Source organism: Erithacus rubecula, assembly GCF_903797595.1.
Source record: "Erithacus rubecula genome assembly, chromosome: 10".
In the NCBI taxonomy this organism is placed as follows: Eukaryota; Metazoa; Chordata; class Aves; order Passeriformes; family Muscicapidae; genus Erithacus; species Erithacus rubecula.
Window position 1 is genome coordinate 13,353,399 of NC_136662.1, and position 21,026 is coordinate 13,374,424.

A 21,026-nucleotide genomic window follows, 5' to 3' on the forward strand; every position below is an offset into this window, starting at 1 on the left:
TTGGTTTGTAGGGTCGGAGTGGTGAACGTGGAGATAGAGGAGAACCTGGTGATGAGGGCTACAAGGTAATACCTTTGGGGTTTTAGTCTCTTTATTTGAGCCTGGTGTGCTGTGCAGACATGTGGAGTAATGCAGCACAGGTGTCATCTTCCCTGCCAAGTGTGCAGAGATGCAGGTGCTGCTCCCTCTCTGCAGGGATGCACTCTTGGAACACACGGGAGCATCTTTGCTCTGGGAACCTGGGAGCTGCAACTCCTCAGCTGGGAAAGGCTCCAGGGACCTCAGTGTGTACAAGAACCTGATGGGAGGAAATTAAGATGAAGTAGACAAACTTGTTTAAATAGTGTCCAGTGACAGGACAAGAGGCAAAGGGTAGAAACTGAAATTTCTTTTCAAATGGCTTTTTTTACTGTGAGGATGACTGTTACCAGAACAGGCTGCCCAGAGAGGCTGTGGAGTTCTCTGTAGAAATACTGAAAACTTGATTTGACATGGTCCTCGTTAAGAATCATTTCTAGCTGGCCTTGCTTGAGAAAGAGGGTTCCATAAATTATCTCAAAAATGTCACTTTTAACCTAAACAGTTCTGTGTTTCTGTAATATTGTATTAGCTAACATTTTTCTTTGAAATTTAAGCACTAGTTATTGTAAATCTAATCCTAAAAATTATTCATGAATTAGGGTCTTTCAGTAAAAATTGAATGGTAGCTCATGCTTATCACTGATGCAGTTTGCTGAAATATAAGAAAGACAGACCTTGACACAGAATATCCAAGTTACACAGTAATACAGACAGACATAATAAATGAATGAACCAAATCTGTGCTTACAGAAGTGCAGAAAAGTTTTAAACAATATGTAATTTCCACTTGCAGCTTAGAGTAGAGAACACAAAGAATAAAAGCTCTGTGGAATTTGATCTTGGAGAGCTGACCATACTCTATCTAGGTCATGTCAGTGAATGTGGGCCCACCCAGCACCTCCAGGATGGGCTTTACAAGGAAGGCTGTGGCTCACTGAGCATGGCAGCCTGAGTTACCTGCATTGCAATATGTTATATTTTCTCCTTCCCAGGGTCATGTAGGTCTTCCAGGGCTTAGAGGACCTATCGGACAACAAGGGCCTCCAGTAAGTGTTTCAAACAAGTGAGATTTCTCTATTGAATGTTGAAAATGTGTTTTCATTTGTGTTCAAATTATTATTTTCATTTATTTAATGTGTGTTCTTTTCAAAGGGAGAGCCAGGTGAATTGGGAGAGCAAGGACCAAAAGGAGAAAGAGGTTCAGAAGTAAGTAGAAAAAAGTAAACCAAAACTGCACTTAATTGGAATTTGTAGGGTTTTGTTGTTCACTGACTATTCTTGGAAAAGTGTTCCATAAGGCTAAAACTGGGTGTTTGGGTTTCCTTTTCATACCTGCAGGGCCAAAAATATATAAAATGGAAAATTGCATCATGATCTTGGTTAGTAAATATGTGTTATTTGATAGGTAAGTAGCTTTACTTTGGAGTGATATCAAGCATTATGAGAGGCTCTTTTGGAAACATTTGACTGATATTTAATTATCCCCTAAAGTGGAGTTTCTTGTGGCAATGTAGCTCTGGAGGCCAACTGGGATTTTTCTTCTCTGGGCTGTAAATGAAGCATCCTGGTACTGCACTACAAGTTTTCAGAGACCTGAGAATAAGGAATTTGCTGCAGAATACCAGAGCAGTAATGACAGAGCAAGTCATGACAAAGATCAAAGACCAAATCCTTCTCTTTAGAAATATTAGTTCATCTCTGTTATGTGTTGAAAATTGCCAGAAGTGTTTATGTTCTCCCATGGACTGAATATGATTGGCTTTTGAGATTTCAAAAGATTCAGGCTAAAAGATTTCTTAAAATACCAATTACCATTGTAATTTAAATTAGATATTTTATCTGAGAAGTTCCATAAAGCAGCTCTTTTAGACTTTGAAAATTTTGTAGGTAGCTACAAGAATCTGTAGTAGACTTGAACTGGGGAGTAACAGAAAGAAAACATGATGTGGAGACATTGTGAGCTTGTACTTCAGCTGTGAACTTTGGCTTTTGACAAACTACTCACATCCAGGACAAAATCAGCAATTCCTCTCTAAGAAATGTTTTATTTGCCTTGCAAATGCCCCTCAGATTAACACTGCCATTTACAAATGTAGAGCCAATATCTGGCATGGAGCTATCCATTAAGAGCTTCAAGATTTCCACAGAGTGTTAGCAGTGAAAACTTTAATATAGTCTTAACTCCAGTGGCATTACTGCTGCTGCATAGCAAGCCTTGCAAAGCTGATCCCATGAACTGCAATGCTGAATCTTCTGGGTTTACTTTACATGCATCCAGAAATCTTAACTAAAGCAATGGTAGATTATTTGAATATTCACATTCCAGTTCTGATTGGTGGACTTTTTTAGGCCATTCTTAACAAAAAAAGCATTAAATTGAGCATTAGAACAACATTTTGCTAGTTTTGTCATATTTGCATAATTACAAAACATTTACACTTGTATTGAAAAAGTGTGGTTTATTATATTGCACATTGTGGCATATTGCAGCATGGTAGTTATAGCATAACTTTTGCTTTAAAAAGTATGTTTGAAATAATTAGTCTGGAAAATATTGGAATTTTTTTCTACTTGTTCTATGCTAACAAGTGTTATTCTTGTCCCTGTTCTTCAGTGGTTGCATCTTTCAGAGTTAGGATAAAATTGATGCTATGAATCTTTATAACCTGTTCAGATCATCCTTTAACAAAGTTCTCTGAGAAGCTTTTGACCCATCCTGAGCTTTTCTTCCTTGGTGCATGACCTCCTGTGCATAAACCACTTACAAGAATGTTATCTGCTCAGTTTCTCTCCTTTTCTAAAACTACCAATTTCTAGATCAGTCAAGATGAAAAAAAAAAAGTCTAATTCTAAGCCAATTTTATCTTTTGTGTAGATCTTAGGTAAAAGTGACTTTCCATGACTTCCCTCTTGAAGAGTACAGGAAAAGCTGTAAAAGTGTATTTGCTCACACAGGGGTGGCTGATACAGGGGAAATTGCCAGATTCATGATGAAAAACATTTTATGCTTATTGTTGGAAAAGTTTTAAAAATTGGTTCACAACAGGGAAAAGCATATACAATTCTGCCAAAAATGTATTTGCTTTTATTTGAAAAACTTTCTTCTGTCTCCTGAAATGTGAATAATCTGGTCCTAAGCCAGGCAATGTGAACATGAATACTAGAGGGGAACAGTCCTCAGCTCTTCTTAGGGGATTGAATTTAAGACATTTGTCAGTTCACAAATATTTGTAACTTCTAGGGGCCCACAGGGAAGAAAGGAGCAACGGGTCAAGCAGGCAAAGCTGGAATTCCTGTAAGTAACAAAATTCTAGAACATATTTTCAGATTATAAAATAAAGAAAATGCTAACTAATAAAACCAAAATTGAATAATGTCAACGTTACCAGAAGGCCTTGTGTTCACTCTAAAGAACCATCTTATTATCCAGAAAGTGTATTTTTGAATATTACTAATTTTTGAAATGTTGTTAAATTATACCAAATTACATTCAGTTACTCAGCATATGGAACTGACGTGCAACCAGCAACAAGGTCCTTAGCACTTGTGAAGCTATTTAGTTAGCTCATTTTTGGAGTCCTTTTGGAAGTTATCCCATCATATTGCACAGAACTGCACTTGTGTTCACTTCTGACCCCATCAGTTCTTTGATCCACTGCAGCCCAAAGAAGCCTGGATCCCTGTGTCCATGATGGATACATGTGGTAAATGCCTGAGGTCTGTTTATTTCTCTTGCTTGCCCTGAGCTGAAATTTTAAATGTTTTTTCTTGAGTTACTGTAGTGGAGCTGACTTGCATGCCCTTCTCCCTGAGGGACAAGACAGAGCAGGAAGCAGTAGGTGTTCTGTAAACATAATGAAGAACAAAATGCATCAAGGTTATTTTGGTCCCCTAATAAATAATTCCACTCAAGCACATATTGTAAATAACTTTTACTACCTCACATCAAAACATTGTCAGTAACTGGAGAAATGCAGCTGTTGCACAGAGTTTGTACCTGCTGAGCAGAGTGCAAGAGGAGCCTTTTGAAGACAAGCAACTGTGTGTCCTCTGTAAATACTTGGAATTTTCTTTTGGACTGCAGGGATCATTCAGCAGACAAAGGGAAAGAAGGAAGGCAAGACATACAGAAAAATGAAAAGACAGTAAAACTAGAACTTGAGGAAGTTTCAAAGCACATCCCAAATGAAGATACTTAAGCAACCAGAAGTTAGAAATAGGATTATATTCTTATATATTATATACTTATATATACTTATGTATATATTATTTATATATTATATACGTCTTATATTCTGTATGGCTGGTGTTACTACACTTTTTCAGACAAAATAGTTATAGTTAGAACATTTTATATTTCTGAGAAATGCCATTTATAGAGAGATTAGTGCAGAACTCCAAGCTTTTTTAGACAGTGTATGTCAGTCTAAAGGAAAATAATTGTAAGAAATCAGTATCCCTCTGTTGGATGTGCCATGCCTTTTTTGTGCAAGTGTAGCAACAGTTACCACAAACTTGCCATATTATAAATTTGTATTTTTGGTATGTTCAAATTTGAAGAGCATTAATGTGTGAAAGTCTTGTACTGAGCATTTAGTAAAATAGTCTGAAAAGGTGTATGGTTGGGTTTTTTCCAGGAATAAATAGATTACTTTATCAGGTTTTCTCACTTCACTTCAAGAATTGACAGTCTCAGGCATCTTCCAGGCCTGGCACACAAAGAGTCAGTCCCATGATCTCAGCTGAAGTTGCTCAAATCCCATGGCTGGACAAGCCTAAGGTTAAACCAGTAGTATTCTAAACCAAACATCCTAACTCAGAGCTCCCTCTGTGACCATTGATTCCTATCCCTGGGTCTGCTGTTCTGTGGGGTTTAGGAAATACTGTGACTGAAATCTAGTTGTGGGAGAGTGAAGATGAAGAGAGTTAACAGGGCTGTATTTGATTTGAATTTTTTTTCAAGGGAAAACCAGGACCACCAGGGCAGAAAGGAGCAGTTGGGTACCTTGGACCAGAAGGCATTCCTGGGAACCCTGGCAAGACTGGGCTGTCAGGGGAGCCTGGCCCCAAGGTAAGTTGCTTTCCACATTTCCTCTATGTCATTTTGCATTACAGATTTTCCAGGGTTAAGGTATTTAAAAAGAAGAGACTATTCTCAGTTCCCTGAGTATTGTACCAATTATACCTCTTAGGGTCTGAGATAGTCCTGAGTTTTCCTTATTGATTTAGTATTTATAACCTATGTCTGTCTACCTAAATAATTATGAAGCTTTGTCCAAAGCCAGTGAAATAGAGTATTAGGTATGTGAGGTATCTAAGAGCATTCCTGTAAATGGGTTTTTTGTCTGCCTGTTCTTTGCTGTGGGCCAAAGGTGGTGACCTGCTGCCTCTTAGATTAGTCCCTCCAGAGAGGGGGAGAATGATGAGAATGACTCCTATTCCTTGAGTAGTTCTCATCCTTGAAAGTCTGATCACTTTGATTTCCAGTATGAATTTCTCAGTAGTTCTACTCAGATGGACCAGTAATTGTTACAGAAGGTTGCCAAGTTAGATTTGGCATTAGGAATTAGCCAAGATGCAGGATGAGGCACTGTTGTTTCAGGTATAGATTTCCAATCTGGTTGAACAAAGAGAAAATTAAACAAGTTACCCATAGGGGGCAGGTGCACCCTACTCAAGCCTCTCCAGTCTCAGGTCATGAACTTTTTCCAAGCTCTTAAAATTCTTTGGATTTAGGACAAACACCCCAAGGAATTTTTACATTTTTGCTTTTCCACTGAAGATGTCATACAATTATAGTAAAGACAACTCCATTACCCCATTACAATTTGTAATAAAGGGAGGCTTATAATGAATTTTTGCCACAATGAATAAAAAGACCAGAACTTTTGCTGTGTAAGTTTCAGTCCATCAGTCTATAAGCCACAGAACCATATTCAAAAGCCCAGAAAATCACACTTAATAAAAAAATTGTGTTTCATACAACATTCTATGAGTGCTTAACTGAATGTCATAGGAAATAAGGAAGATTTATGTACTCATATATTTCTATTAATTACATAACAGAAATATTCATTTGTATGGTAACAAATCTCCATTTTGTATTTTTTAACATGTCAAAAGTGGCTTAACTCCTTGTATTCACTAACATATTTTTTCTATTAAAATATTTGCTTTTGTTTATAGGCTGATGTTTTCATAACAAATGTTCTGATCTTTCTTCATCTGGTAATGTTATTGTGTGTGAATCTTTACAGAGTGTACACAGCCATGCTAGTACTACCACTATGCCTGATCCTTATAATTAAACATGTTGACTTTTGAATATTTCTTTGGGAAGCTAGTCTCATTCTGTTCCACGTGGAGTTACTTTTGGAATATTAGCAGAAATCCACATGATGCTGCTGATCATTGTCTTTGTATATATTTTGATGTACTGTCATTGTGTGTCCATATATACAGAAGGCATTAAGTGGTTTTGACTGATTTCATTTGCCCATTTCAGCACACAATGGAAAAACATGCTTGGTTGTTCTACTTGTAAACCATTCTTTTCAATTTGTTAAGGGCAATAAAGGAAACTCAGGCTTACCAGGTCTGGCAGGTTATCCTGGAGCTCGAGGTCCCAAGGGATTGCCAGGCATGCCAGGGCCCATGGGAGCACCTGGACTAAAGGTAGGTGCATACCTTAGGCATCTGGCAGTTTAAGCACAGTTTTGCTGATATTGCTTGTTCTTCATGCTGCATTTAGTGGCTGTGGAACCACCACACTGCTGTTAATGTGAGTTACAAACATCAAGTCTTATTTGAAGGGTAGGAGTACAAGTTATGTTTACCACATTTCTATAAACTTTAACTGGAAAATAAAGATCTCATCCATCTGAATGCTCTTCCCAGCTCCAGAAGCCACCAAAACACTTCATACTTATTTACTCCATCTTCGGGGTCAGATGTTTCCTAACATTCCAGATACGCTTACTAGCCCCCAAACCTGGGACTTAGGCTTGAAGTCATGGCAATGCTTTGCTACTAGATTGCTTAGATATTTAAATCATCCCAACTGTTCTAGTAGCTACAGAAGTGTATGTTTCCAATTCAAGGAGCAGTCAAGTCACATTTGTATTTTAGTATATGTTTAATTATTTTCCTGAGGGAACTAAAATGAATGGAATAAGTCTATTTCTTAAGGAGATAACATGTTCCACGCTTCTGACAGGATACCTGTCAGCTGTAACTACATACATACAAACTATTATTTATAGCTGTAAGTTCCATAATTGTAATAAAGGATATATTTTCTTCTTATTGACAGGGTGAGAAAGGGCTTCTAGGTCATCCAGGGAAGCGAGGTAAAAGAGGCCTTCCAGGATCCCAAGGTGACCAAGGAGCAGCAGGAGACGCCGGGCTGAAAGGACAGATTGTATGTAACCACAGTGCTTGATGCAAAACAAGTAGTCCAAGAGTTAGCAATGTGAACTAATGGTAAGGATGCCTGCTCCTATTACAGGGAGAAGATGGAGATCAAGGTTTAATGGGGTTTCAAGGATTCCCAGGTCCAAAAGTACGTGCTCGTTCTTTTCTCTTAGATCAGAAGCTATTTACAGAGTGAGAACATTATGAAAGCATAGAATTAATCAGCTTTAACACTAATTTGTTCAAAATATCTCTGAACTGTTGGAACATGGTAGGCAGAACTGTGTACTCCCTGTCTAAGGACAAACATTCTGGGTCAGTGCACTTGGTATTTTCACTGTTACTGCTCTTAGAAATTATCTTACTTTCACTGATTACAAAGTTTGAAACAAGTGGATGCCCATATTTGATTAAATTGTTCCTTTGCATTTTCAGGGTCCTGCAGGGGACATTGGCTTAGTCGGGATTCTGGGCCCCAAAGGTCCAACAGGCCAAGCTGTAAGTGTTCCACTACATGAAAGAGATTGTTAGGATGGTCTGCAAGTGACACAGGTTTTTAACTTAGAGAATCATCTTTTATCTTAACAAGGCCAGAAGCCTCTACCCAAACCTTTCTGTGTGAGTCTAGATGCAACTCTGCTCTGGTTACATCATGCAAACAGGCACACAAAGAGAGCTGGGCCCTTAATCTTGAAAGAAAAAAGCAAGTCAGCACTCTGCTGACTAAGTGTGGCTCTCCTACTGCAATTTTATGACTCTGTATTTCTTTGTCTTTTGGAGTTGAACATTCTTACTGGCAGCACTGCTGATTGTGTAACTATGTTCTACAGCAGAATCAAATAGGGATCAAACTTTGCCTGCAGTAAGACACAGTGGTGTTCAGGCATTATTGATTAATAGGTAGTCTTTCTATAATGAAAGTGGGTTTTTTTTGTCTAAAATGTTCCTAAACTTCATTACCTCATTCTTCATGACATCCTGCTTTGCTACTCACCAATACACGTGGAAATATTGTCAGCATTTTTTGCATCCAGTGTGGCATCAACTGTGAAGGGTTGAAGCATGGGAGGCCTTACTACAACATGTTCTCCCTGCTGTCTTTGCCATCACAGAACTGAATTTGTTCAGTTAACAGAGCAGCAGCTTTAGGGGACTGTTCTAAGAGCTACTCTATTTTTCCAAACATTCCTATATGAGAATAAACACTGGGCACGAGCAGTTTGCTCTAAGTGAAATGGAACTGAAAAATGACATTTTAGCAGCACGTACTGACAAGGGTACTTGTGGGCAGTAATCTAGCTCAAACTGTAGCTCAATAAATATGTGGTCTTTTGTAATCAGAGTACTTAAGTTTCCACTGTTTTTAGTGCATCAGTTTTCACATTAAAGAATGTGTGGTGACTTTCCAAGTGCAACTATTACAAATTAATAAAATACTTGTCTTACTGATTTTGTTTTAATGTGCACTTAATACTTAGAGAGTATCACCATGATCTTTTGGATATTTGACAGGTCTGTGTGCTGAGCAACTTTAACCAGGACATGTCATGAGGATTTTCTTAATTTTGGAAATGTGGTGAACTAATAAATTCTTTGCTTATTTACAGGGATATATTGGCCCTGTTGGTCAAGAAGGCATGGCAGGCCCAACTGGCAGGCCTGTAAGTTTTCCTTCACTTTTGCATAATTTATTTCGCTGCCCTTTTGTTTAATCCTCTTGTTTTTCAAATAGCAACCTTCTTATTTTTCTGTTTGCAAATAGCAACGAACAAGACCTTCCTTGTTATACCATGCTGGTAAGTTAATGCATGTGACTCCAGCATCTGTAGTACAAAAAAGAACAAAATGACAAAAATCAGTGACAAACAACAATTGCAATGACCTTCTGCCTAAGTACAGCATGCAGAGGACACTTGACAGGGGCAGTGGGCAAGGCAAGGTGTGAAACGGCACACAGTAATTAACACCTGGATATTCTTTCTCAGCCTGTGGCCTGAGATATACCTAGAGAGTAGTAAAAGTAATAAATGCAAATATTTGCAAGTGAAATAGAAAGAAGAGGAATGTCCCTTCTATAATTCTTTCCACTTGTTGGAAAAATCAGTATTTTGTCTTGCTCCATTCCTTTCAATTGCACTGAGGAGAAAAACTTTACAGTTGTGTGCACTTCTTTGAAGCCTTTTAATGGATTCATATTGAATGTAAAATTTTGCCATTATCATCAAGGAAGCATTTGAGTTGAAGATTACTTCTATGTGTTATGAAATGCAGCTATCAAGGTGCAGAATTTTTCCAGACAAGAATTTTAAGATAGTTACTATTCTTGGGAACACAATTTAGGTGCAAAACCAGGTAAAAATAGAGACAGAAAAATAGTATTTAATCTGATTATCAGAGTAGAACTTACTACATTATAAAAATATATATAAGGTGAATGGATTTCTTCAGTGGTGGAGAGTATTGAGTTTTGTTCTCTAAAGATGGTGAAGCACTGATGTGTTGAATGTGGTTGAAATTGTGGAGAACACAGCTGATCGATGGATGGCAGTTAAAATTACTGAGAGAAAACATTTGCAAGCTGAAGAACCCAGCTTTTCACATATAGGAAATACAAGATGTTTTCAACTCATTTCGTTTTCTAGTAGTATAGGAAAGTTAAATCCCCAGAGCTGCAAATACTTCCACAGATGAGACTGGACTTTTCATGTGAGCAGTAGAATTCTCATGGATATTAATCTGCTTATTTCAGTTCTAGGCAGCTAGAAAGCATTTTGGATTAACAGCTGCTCTTTCTTACAGGGACCAAGAGGTGAAAAGGGCACAAGGGGTGAAATGGTAAGATGAAACAACTTCTGTTGCTTTCATTCTTTTGACTGTGTAAAATCTATTCCTGTGTTACTCTGAATGTCCTCATGCATGCTCTGAGTGCCAGGCAGTTGTGTTGTGCTCCTGGAGAGCACTGCCCAAGAAAGCTGGTAGCCTGTGTCTGACCTTGTTCAAGTTGATTTATGCAGGTATTCCCAGAGGGTATGAGCTTCTGGGCTGGCTGGCCCTGGTCGTACAGCAGCCACATCCTCCAGATCTGTCCATGCTAAGAACTGAAAGGAAACTTTTGTGTCACATTTGCTGTCAAAGATGTAGTGCCTCACAGCATGCACATGTTCACAGATCTGTGTCTTCTTGTCTGGAAAGGGAGAAGCTCAGGAGAGCTTCAGGTGGTGTCCATGGACTGTATCCCAACTGGAGGAACCATGGGCAGCACCGATGGGTTATGAATTTGCTGCCTTTCACTTTTCAGCAAAAGTCATTGTACATTTGTGAATGTTGGATTTAATATTAAATTTGTGTTAGAGCTAACGAAGTCTCCAACTAACTATGGCTATGTGAAAAGTCATTAAGTTGTCATATTTACAGCAAATGCAAACCCAAAGTTGATATCTATGATATTACCTTTATGACAGATGTATAATTAATTCCTTTTCCAGTAACTAGCAGATGTGATCTTGTTCCTGTTTCTCTTACCCTGCCTTTCACCATATCTCACTTAAATTCATTTAGCTTCACTGAGTATACTTTGCTTTTAGCAACCAAAAAACTCGAACTGCCTTATAAAAGGTTTGAAAAATAAATCTGAAATATTCAAAACATTTTAAAGAGCTAAAGCTCAGAATTCAGCTTCTTGTCTGTTTCTTAGAAAACCCTCCTCTTTGATTCTAATGCTCCTGAGGCAATTGCCATCTCAGAATAAGAGGGAAACTAGTTTCTCAATTTGCTGGTATCCATCTTAGTTGTCTTTTTCTACTCCTTGTTCATAAGAACTGTTATGACAGCATAGAGCTAAAAATGCTGACACTTTAAAAAAATTCAAAAATAATCCTTTAAAAAGCATCCAAAATTATGAACAAGAAACATCTGTTTCCATTATTGGTGCTGGTGTTTAAGAAGTTATTTCCTAAATAAGTTCTTGAATTCATCAAGATGAATTAATCTAGTAAATCTGTCTTCAGAAGAAGAATGTTTAATTTTAAGTCATATACAGTGGCATTACTTTCCCCAACAAAGGGATTTATTTCCAACTACTTTCACATACAAAGGACACCAATTTTTTTTCATCCAACTGTGTATTCTGAGCTTTAATTTATACCTTTAAAATTTATATTGGCATTCTTCCTAGAATCACATAGACTTTAACCTTTCTGTAGTGTATTTAGTTATATTTTTAGTCAGTCAGGGTCACAGAGTTCATTACCAGAAAGAAATGTCCTTTTATACCCAGAAAAACATGGAATGTAAAAACATGTCTTCTTGTTGAGGCCAGTGGTGAAGCACACATTCTTAGTTAAAAATACTCTCTTCAAGAATTTAAAAATTCTTAGAAAATATGAATGTCCTTGGGATTTCTCATGCTTTCAAAGTTAAGCATATGTACTATTATATGAAAAATCAGGGCCTCTCAGCATTAGTAAAAGATTGGAATTTTAGCCTTTGAACTTCTGTTCAATAAAACTGAATGATTAAAGAATTAAAAAACACATGAAACTAACTGGTTTAGTCTCTGCTTTTGTTTTAATGAACTGGAATTACACTTTTCTCACTAAATTCTAATACGACCAAAGGTTAAATTAAGTAGATTTGTAAAAGTAATCCGGTACATTCCAGTAAAACATTTAGCAATTATCTTACTTCATGAAAAGTGTAATTTAGCCTTATTTTTCTGCTCTGCAGCAGAAGAAAGAACATTGGTAAAATCCCTACTCTGTGCAGTACCATTATATTTTAAAGATTTGCAAAGATAATTGCTATAGCTCTCTGAAATTTTAATGCATTTAAGAAATGCGATATTCCACAAAGTACTTCATAAATAGTATTCAGTATTCACCTCTTTTTTTTCTCATGGGTTTTACTGGCAAGGAGACAGTAGATCAAGACAAATGACATTCCTCTTTCACAAAAAATACCTTAAACTCATTGGAACAGTGCAGGTTTTTATTTTTAAAACATTCAGTTCTATCTCAGAAACCAATATAAATTTGAACTGCTCTTGTCCCAAGACTTTTTGAGTCTTAAATTGGTGACACATGCCAAGTGCATAGAACATCAACTGAAGCATTCAGTCATCTAAAAAATGTCCTGGAATGTCTAAATCTCAGAATTCAGAACAAGGACATCTATTCATCCAAGCACTGTGGTTACTTAGGGACAAACTGTTGAAGACTATGTACCTTTCCTCAATTTGGTATTTGCATAATGAAGTCCTGAACCAAGATAAACAAATATATCCTTACAATGTCAATTTTATTTCTCATTAGTCTTTTCCACACTTTCTCTTTCATTTTGTACTAAACATACTTGGCCAAGCATGATCAGACAGGCCAGTAGTACATTCACATGAGACTGAAGGTATCCTGGAGCAGTCTAACAGCACCTGAGCACCTGACCTGATAAATTAAATGTGGAGTCAGCCTTCCCAGCTGGCACACAATAGTGTAGCTCTGTGAAACCCAATTGATTTGCAACAGCTGAAGAACCATGCCAAAATAGTGAATGCCATCTGTGCATTCACAAAACTTGGATCAGTTTTGTAATAATGAATAACATCAATATTTTATGCATATTTAAAAGTAGTAGGATTTTTAAAAAATTCAAGCTGGGCAATAATCAAACTCAGAAAAGAACACTAGGTACTTGACACAGGGATATCAATACTATTAGTGTTACATATGCTAAAATTACTTGTTCTTTTATTTCCATTTTCCAACTTTAATGATTAACATCTTTTATGAAGATGTTAATCATTAAATATCTACCTAAAAGATGGCTTCCAGTCCCTTCTATAGGTATAAGTGGATAAAAAATAGAATCAGGATGCATCAATTGAAAAACTCAGAATATTTACAATCCATGGGCCTTATAGTATCAGAAAATCATCTATCTAAACATCCAGAAATTGCTTCAGTTTTGAATTTCCTCTCTTCTCCAAAAAACACATACAAGACCTGGATCTTGCCTCAAAGCCTTTTACAGTCCATCAACACAGCCTTGCATAGAGCTGGTGCTTGGAATTATAAGATGGCCCCCACTTTTCCCATCCTTCATAATCCAGCACCTGATCCCCCGGCGTGGCCAGGGCAGGTGATGTGCAGACACTCTTCAGCTGTGCAGCTGTCACTGTAACCCCTAGCAGATGCATGCCCTGGCACTACCACATGCTCTGCCTTGGCACCTAAGCACTCACAAATTTGCAGCCTCAGTGACTTAGGTACATTGCTCCTATCTGGTTTGAGATTTTTTTTTTTAATATACATGAATTAATAATAGATTTAATCTGGTCTTTCTTTAACCATTTCCAGCTGCCCTTGCTTTTGGCAGTTTGAGCATAGCCTGAGTTCAGCAGCTGTAACATGAAGTGACACTCACAGATCTCGCTTGCCATGAAATCTCACAGCAGAAACACTTGTTCTTACTACATCAAGTGATTTACAGCTTAATTCCTATTGGACTAAATGAGTTTCACAACATTTGTCAGCATGACCACGTCACATCAGATTATTTCTCTTCTGGCAGTGACCGTACTGACGTATGAGGGCTTTTGCTGGAACAGCTTATTGTGCTCTAGTAATTGGTACAAGCAGCACTGACAAAAGAATGTTCTGCTTAAATTGACTTAGCTGTGTTGAAAGGGTTTTGGTAATTTAAGGTGCAGATCTAGCCCATGCCTTTCATTCCTTCTCTTTTTCTCTTCTTAAGGCACTGCCACCTATTTTCCTTGTCACCATTTGTGCCATTGTTTGTTACACTAGCTCCTAGAAGCTTTGAGTTTATAGAGCTTGAAGATAAGAATCTAACAGAGACACAGGTGTCACTGCATATTAGAAAATGTTCACAACCATTCCAGCTTAATGTGAATAGTTGATTACAGAAGTAATAAATTAGATGGGTTTATTGTGTTGGAAAGGTCCATGTTCAATCCTAAGGCAGCCTTAATCAGATTTACGTGCACTGTAAGCTAGGGAAAAGCAATTCCTTCTCCTCTCCTCTGCAATCATCCTGTACACTAAAATGGTGCCACTTACAATGAGAAAATAAGGGCATAACTTCTTGAATAAAAAGTAAGTCAGCAATATCACTGTAAAACAATGAACATAACGTGTTCTAGCTGAAAATTGTATTGATGATAAATTAAACTGTAAAAGTCTGGCACATACTCGTGGATTAAAGTGAATCTGTTAGTTTTTTGCAGTTACTGATAGCATTATTTACAATGTTTTTGTGATTATTTACCTCTTCTAGTACTTATCTTGTCAGCATGCATATAACATAGGCACAATGTATGGCACATTATACATTAATACTTTCTATGATGTTTAATGTTCCCTTAGTATCAGAAGATAATTGGAGAAATGAGGAACCAGACACCACTGCAATTGCAACATGAATATTCATATGCAAATGAAGCAGGGTGCTTTAACAATATAACTAATAATCCACAACTTTACCACAGCTGCTATCACACCTTCTTATACACATTGGGACATTTTTGTGATTTAATAAATACATGGATGTAAAACCAGAGATTTTAATGTATAACTGTTGCATTCTATCTCTGTTTCCTCTAGGGGCCTCAGGGAAGGCAGGGTCAGCCTGGGCCACCTGTAAGTGCATAAAAAAACTGTACCTGTGTTTTTCCATTTTGATTGCACTATTTAAAGATGTGAAGCCCCTAATATCTGGTTTTTCCCATTTTCCAGGGACCACCTGGACCACCAGGACCAAGGGTAAATTCTGTTACAACTCTAACCTAAATAGAGTGCTTTACTGAAAGTGAAAATAGTAGGATCCTCTTCAAATGTACTGCTTGTTTCACTGCTTAAAGAATTTGCCACTTGCACTTTTGTATATTCTTGTTCATCCTTTTATATTCTGAAATACCTGTTTTTTAGAAACAAGTGGATCTCAATGCTGCTGTTCAAGCTTTGTTTGAGTCAAATGCTGCCTTGCAGATGGAGGTATATATTTAAATGGATTTGCATTATCATGCAGGAAATGCAATTCTAATTTTATTTTTTGAGAACATAACAGGGTTTCTTTTCAAAGACTTAGTTTAAATTTATAATGGATAGTGAATAATTATAGAATGCAATAAAATATGCTAGGATTTATAGGATACAGTTGAAATGAAATTAAGAGAAGAATCGAGATTTCTGCCTTTTGTCATGATTGCTAGTAATGGAAATTTACTGACTATCACACATGCTGGACTGTATCTGTTCAGACACAGATAACAATAGTGGCATATAGGGTTTGATTTAAAAAAAATTGACATAATGAATCTGGCTGCAGTGGTTGCAAGAAAATCCCATAAAAGGATGAAGTCAAATAAATTTGCACATATTTTTTAGGTTTAAGCCTAAGAGTAGTTTTCACTATTTAAAATTGGCAACCCCTAGATCTACTTCAAAAGTGCACCAATTTTTCCTTTTTTTCCTTGTATCCATAATTTTATGTCAATATATCATAATGACAAATTTACATGACCTAAACCTGCCTTAATGTCACTGATCTGTCAGTTTTAATAAAATGTCCTAATCTGTTTATTGGGATTTTTTACCCTTATGTTGTCTTACATGGCTGATTGCCTTCACATAAACACTTTGATTCTGGCTATTCAACGGCCATTTGACATTTGACTCTTGCTGCACACACTGTTGTTGTGACACTTCTTTGTGCTAACACGTTTGCTAATGGCCCTTGGCAGAAATACCAGAATACTGAAGTCACTTTACTCGATCACAGTACAGAGATATTCAAAACACTCCACTACCTTAGCAATTTGCTGCACAGCATCAAGAACCCTCTTGGCACACGGGATAACCCAGCACGCATCTGCAGGGATCTGCTTAATTGTGAACGTAAAGTGTCAGATGGTGAGTGCCCACTTTCACACAAGTACCTTCAAGAAATATTGCTTCCAAATGTTGCTTTCCACAGTAAATTCTGATCGGATAGATTTAATCTTTTCATTCTTTTTTTATTGTATTCTCTTGCAATGTGCCTGTCACAGATGTAATTATTTCATATTTAAGATAAAACGTCTAAATTTTAAAGGTGGAATTATGTAGCTATCTAGACAGATTATATTTGTCAGTAAGATGTAATCAGAAAATTTGAAACTGAATGCAGTTTTTAGATTTGAAGTTTTCCAAGTATTTATAGCTAATCTTACAATGAATTCTGTGTGGCTCAGATTCTGGATTCCTAATGAGAAAATTGCATACCATACATTATCACTGTCAGATACACTGACAGTCATTGTATCTCAGAACTTCGTGAATCAGTGTTTCAAATTAAAAAACCCTCCTATTTAAAGCTGTAATGTCAATGTAATTGTAATCAGAATTGGTTTATTATGGTAATTTTTCTCAGTACCTGTTATTAGTATAATTTTAATAGTGAAAACATTTTCACATTCCTTTTCTTCCATTTGTGAAGATGTGTGATAGTATGTGTAATATTTGCCAAAAAATATTAATGTTTTAGCAAATTCCTTCATAGTAATTATATTTTTGTTTTATTTTCTGTCTGGAATTATATACTAACAGGAAAATACTGGATTGACCCAAATATTGGATGTCCTTCTGATGCCATTGAAGTTTTCTGCAACTTCACTGCAGGTGGTCAGACGTGTTTAACACCACTGTCTGTGACAAAGGTTTGCATTGCTTCTAGAGACACAGTTTTCTGTGCTTGAACTCTAAACAAATGCATGCTTATTTCCTTAATTCATTAAAAAGTGCTAGATTTCAGGGGGACATTATTGTGCATCTTTGTGGAAGGACATGTTATATATTCTGGTACAGAAGTTACAGATTTTCTGGAGGCTATATATGTTAGTAATTCCCACTGTGTTCATTTACTCACCTATGCTGATAGAATTATTTTGTTTTGCTTTATACTTTCTCACCCAAGGCATAAAAATAAGTCTGAAATACTGCTAAGCTACATTAGTATCTCACCACTACTCACCAAGCATAGAGATGCAGAGGTTGTTACAATAGAAAGGGTGAAAATTATTGCTGTTTCTAACACTTAGGCACTTTTAAATGCTATTAGGAAGGGATTAATTTTCTGTACGTTATTAATTCATGTGCCTCTTTACATATCTTAGAATAGAAATTTTATGTTTGTGAAGTTCTGTATATAGACTGTAGTCATTAAAAAGCTTCAGAAATACTGTGAAGTTCACATATGCATTCCTACATTGGGAAGGTCCTTGAATATGAAATGGTCTTGCAGAAATTATTCTTGAATAATGAGTTATTATATTTTCTGTCTAAAATCAAATATACTTAGGAACCTTTCATTTGTAATGTTCTATCAGTATTGCCAGAACCTGTGGTCTAAGAAGACTAAACAGCAGAGTGATGTGGTTTCAGTTAAAAACACTGCTGCTGATTTTATCTTTGTTTGAAACACAAAAGTATTTGTTTCTGTTTCCTTATTTAAAAATACTGTTTTGTGACCAGCTGTGCTTCAGCAATGTTGTAATCATCAGCAAATGTTTATATTTAAGATTTGAAAATGTCCTATGAAAGCTTCTGTTTATAGTAATGATAGTAATGGAACCTAACATCCCTGCTGAGGAATGCAAATGATGCTCTTTGGCATTGACCCCAATGTATATAAACATGTACACATGCTCCTGTGCCTGAACACCACACTTCCATGTCCGTGGCACTTTGTGCTGCTGCACATTCAGCACAGTCCAGCTGTAAGTCTAACATAAGTTCTTCTCTTGAAATCTAGCTGGAGTTCGGTGTTGGCAAAGTGCAGATGAACTTCCTTCACTTACTGAGCTCAGAAGCAACCCACAGCATTACAGTCCATTGTCTAAACAGCCCGATGTGGGGATTAAGTAAAGCAGGTGGCCGGAAGACATCAGTTACCTTCAAAGGATGGAACGGTCAAATATTTAAAGCAAATACGCTACTTGAACCTAAAGTGCTTCTGGATGAATGCATGGTAAATACCTTTTAGCTCCACAGTATTCAAGCCATGACAGAGGTACTGTTTAGACATTGCTAACCTTCTGCAAATAAATAACTATCATTTAGATTCACATCCCTTGAAGCTTGCCTCTTTACATAGCTCTGCATATTCCAGCCTTTAGATACTGAGTTCACCACTTCTTCAAGGATAGAAGAAATTGCAGTGATATGGGATATCTGTACTTTCTGTTTGCATTGTATTTTGACACCGTAAAAGACACTGCAGAAATAGCGAAGTCCTCCAGGAAAATTTAGAAACAGTTACCCTCAAAATGAAAATTCAGGCTTCAGAAATGGCATTTATTAAATTACACAGATCTTTAGGAACTGCTGAGAAAATAAATGTTTTTATGCACTACTTCTCTTTCACTCTTAAGCACAATTTTCATTTGTGTTTTGAAGCTCATCTTTTATATGACTGTAATGTGTTTCTCCTGTGTGTTTCAGATTGAAGATGGCAGCTGGCGTAAGACACAGTTCTTTTTTCACACTCAGGACACGAATCAGCTTCCAGTTGTTCAAGTTAATGCACTTCCTCACCTCAAACCAGGACAGCAGCACTTCATAGAAAGTGGCTCCGTGTGCTTCCTTTAAGACTTCTGTCCTAGGTTTCCTGTTACATCAACACGGAGTTACTGCATAGGTTGAATACAAAAGTAATGACCCACTGCAGGCAAAATTACTGGGAAACTGAAGATTAATTTCAAGTGGTGTTGGTTAAAGGACTTCAGGAAGAAAAAGACTTCCTCCTAATGAGAAATGGCATTGAAAAATAAAAGAAAGAAAGAAAAGACTAAAGCAATTTTCATAAAGTATTTAAAAATAAATTTCTTGGTGCTTTCTTGCATAATTTTCTGGAATGGAGCATCTGAACATGGAGTTTTTCAGGACGTCAAGTGTTTGTAGCAATCTTTTTAACAGCACTGCACAAAAACCATCCTGAGGAAAGCTGGAGACATATGATACTAAGGAGCAACACCTGCTAATGCTCCTAAATGTGCAATAGCTTTTAAATGAAAAGAGAATCATGTCATAGTACAGTACAAAAAAAATCTTCTTTTCTTAAACATTTTATTCCAGTCCTTGGTGGACACACATCTGAACAGATGGCACACTACCTCTTTTGTGTTTCCTGTCCATGTTGCCTTGGTGCTCTCCATAACACAGGGTGCTTGTGGCCTTAGCAGAGATTGTTTGAGTCCCTTTTTCAGACTGTATGTGCTGGTTACATCAGGATATGTTTCTGTTGTAAAGGTACTTATTGTAGACCGTTGGTCACATACTTCACATAATGAAAACATTATTTATGTGGATTTCTTGTTTAAAATGTTTTTGTGTACTATTTTGGAAATGGTGTATAAGACAGCATATTGTACATGATGCATATAGTCAGAACAGTTTGTGTTGCAGCCATTGTAAAAATCATTGTAAGAAGAGCTACCTAAAGTAGTTTTGACATTTAAATTCTGTATTTCAGTTAACATTGCTAATACCAAAGCCATCTTAAGATGATATATTCTGTATATATTTTGTAACTTCTGAAAAAAATCTACTACAGTGTGTCTTCTGAATGGCTACTGTTAAATTATAATCAGCATTTCATCCTCTTAGAAATTCCTTTTTTTTTTTTTTTTTTTTTTTTTCAAAATTTATTAGGTAATTTTTTCTTTTTAAAATTAAGCCTAAAATGTTCATTGAAGGGTTTGGGTTTTTTTTCAGTAAAAACAACATTTTTACCACTAGGAAAAGCACTCTATATTGATATGCCTCTATCTATCATCCATTCAAAGTGTGCTCAGGAGTACACGGCAAGGTGATTCTGGACTGTATTTGGGGAAGCCCGGGAGTGTTCAAACATATCTGTCTTCATCTGCAGGAAAACACACCACCAAAGTATAATAAAAGAAGCTTCCAAGTTATCTCTTTGTCTTTTACTATTCTGTTTCATATTGTATAGGTGATTTTTAGAAATTATGAAAATCCTCTAGAAGGGCACTTTTCTTAGGTGGCAGTGCTTCTCTTCCCAAGGGGAAATGCTCTGTGCCATGGAATGCTGCCAGAGGGACAGCGTTTGCTTTTACAAAGTAAAGAACATGCACATCTCACATTTTGTATCAAAGCATCATTTTTGACCACTTTGAGAAAAATCTGATAAAATGAAAAACAAAGCAAGATTACAGAAAGATGAGAAAATATCTCACTTTTTGCATTTTCAAGATCAATACGCTGACATTATGATTTGACATTTGCTCTTAGTTTGGCTTTGGAGGTGATGTTTTGGCAAATACTTGGGAGTATTTTGCAAGATTATAATTTTTTTAGAAAACGTCTGCTTCGTGTATATTTTTATTCATCTCGTTACTCTATTCTTGGGAGTCCTTAATCTCAGAAATCACCTATTTTAAAAGCAAGGAGTTTATAAGGCTGCTCGGATGTGAGTATTTCCGTAGTTGAGGCAAAAATGCACATCCCACGCAGACAGCGGGG

The 21,026-nt window shown here is 36.7% G+C and overlaps 1 protein-coding gene across 2 annotated transcripts in view; it reads left to right on the forward strand.

Moving 5' to 3' along the window:
• COL24A1 (collagen type XXIV alpha 1 chain) overlaps positions 1–20,458 on the forward strand; it is a 117,481-nt gene extending 97,023 nt beyond the window's left edge. Inside the window, exons 44-62 of one of the 2 annotated variants that reach the window (XM_079313296.1) lie at positions 12–65; positions 1,074–1,127; positions 1,234–1,287; positions 3,323–3,376; positions 5,045–5,152; positions 6,649–6,756; positions 7,394–7,501; positions 7,589–7,642; positions 7,930–7,992; positions 9,102–9,155; positions 10,294–10,329; positions 15,111–15,146; positions 15,243–15,269; positions 15,435–15,500; positions 16,250–16,418; positions 17,094–17,203; positions 18,298–18,513; positions 18,987–19,182; positions 20,283–20,458. In XM_079313296.1, coding sequence (XP_079169422.1) covers positions 12–65; positions 1,074–1,127; positions 1,234–1,287; positions 3,323–3,376; positions 5,045–5,152; positions 6,649–6,756; positions 7,394–7,501; positions 7,589–7,642; positions 7,930–7,992; positions 9,102–9,155; positions 10,294–10,329; positions 15,111–15,146; positions 15,243–15,269; positions 15,435–15,500; positions 16,250–16,418; positions 17,094–17,203; positions 18,298–18,513; positions 18,987–19,133 — 1,518 coding nt within the window. In that variant the 3' untranslated portion in view covers positions 19,134–19,182; positions 20,283–20,458. Of the gene's footprint in view, positions 1–11; positions 66–1,073; positions 1,128–1,233; positions 1,288–3,322; positions 3,377–5,044; positions 5,153–6,648; positions 6,757–7,393; positions 7,502–7,588; positions 7,643–7,929; positions 7,993–9,101; positions 9,156–10,293; positions 10,330–15,110; positions 15,147–15,242; positions 15,270–15,434; positions 15,501–16,249; positions 16,419–17,093; positions 17,204–18,297; positions 18,514–18,986; positions 19,667–20,282 lie in introns of those variants that run through there. The other variant, XM_079313297.1, reaches the window with a different exon arrangement.
• The last annotated feature ends 568 nt before the right edge of the window (positions 20,459–21,026 follow it).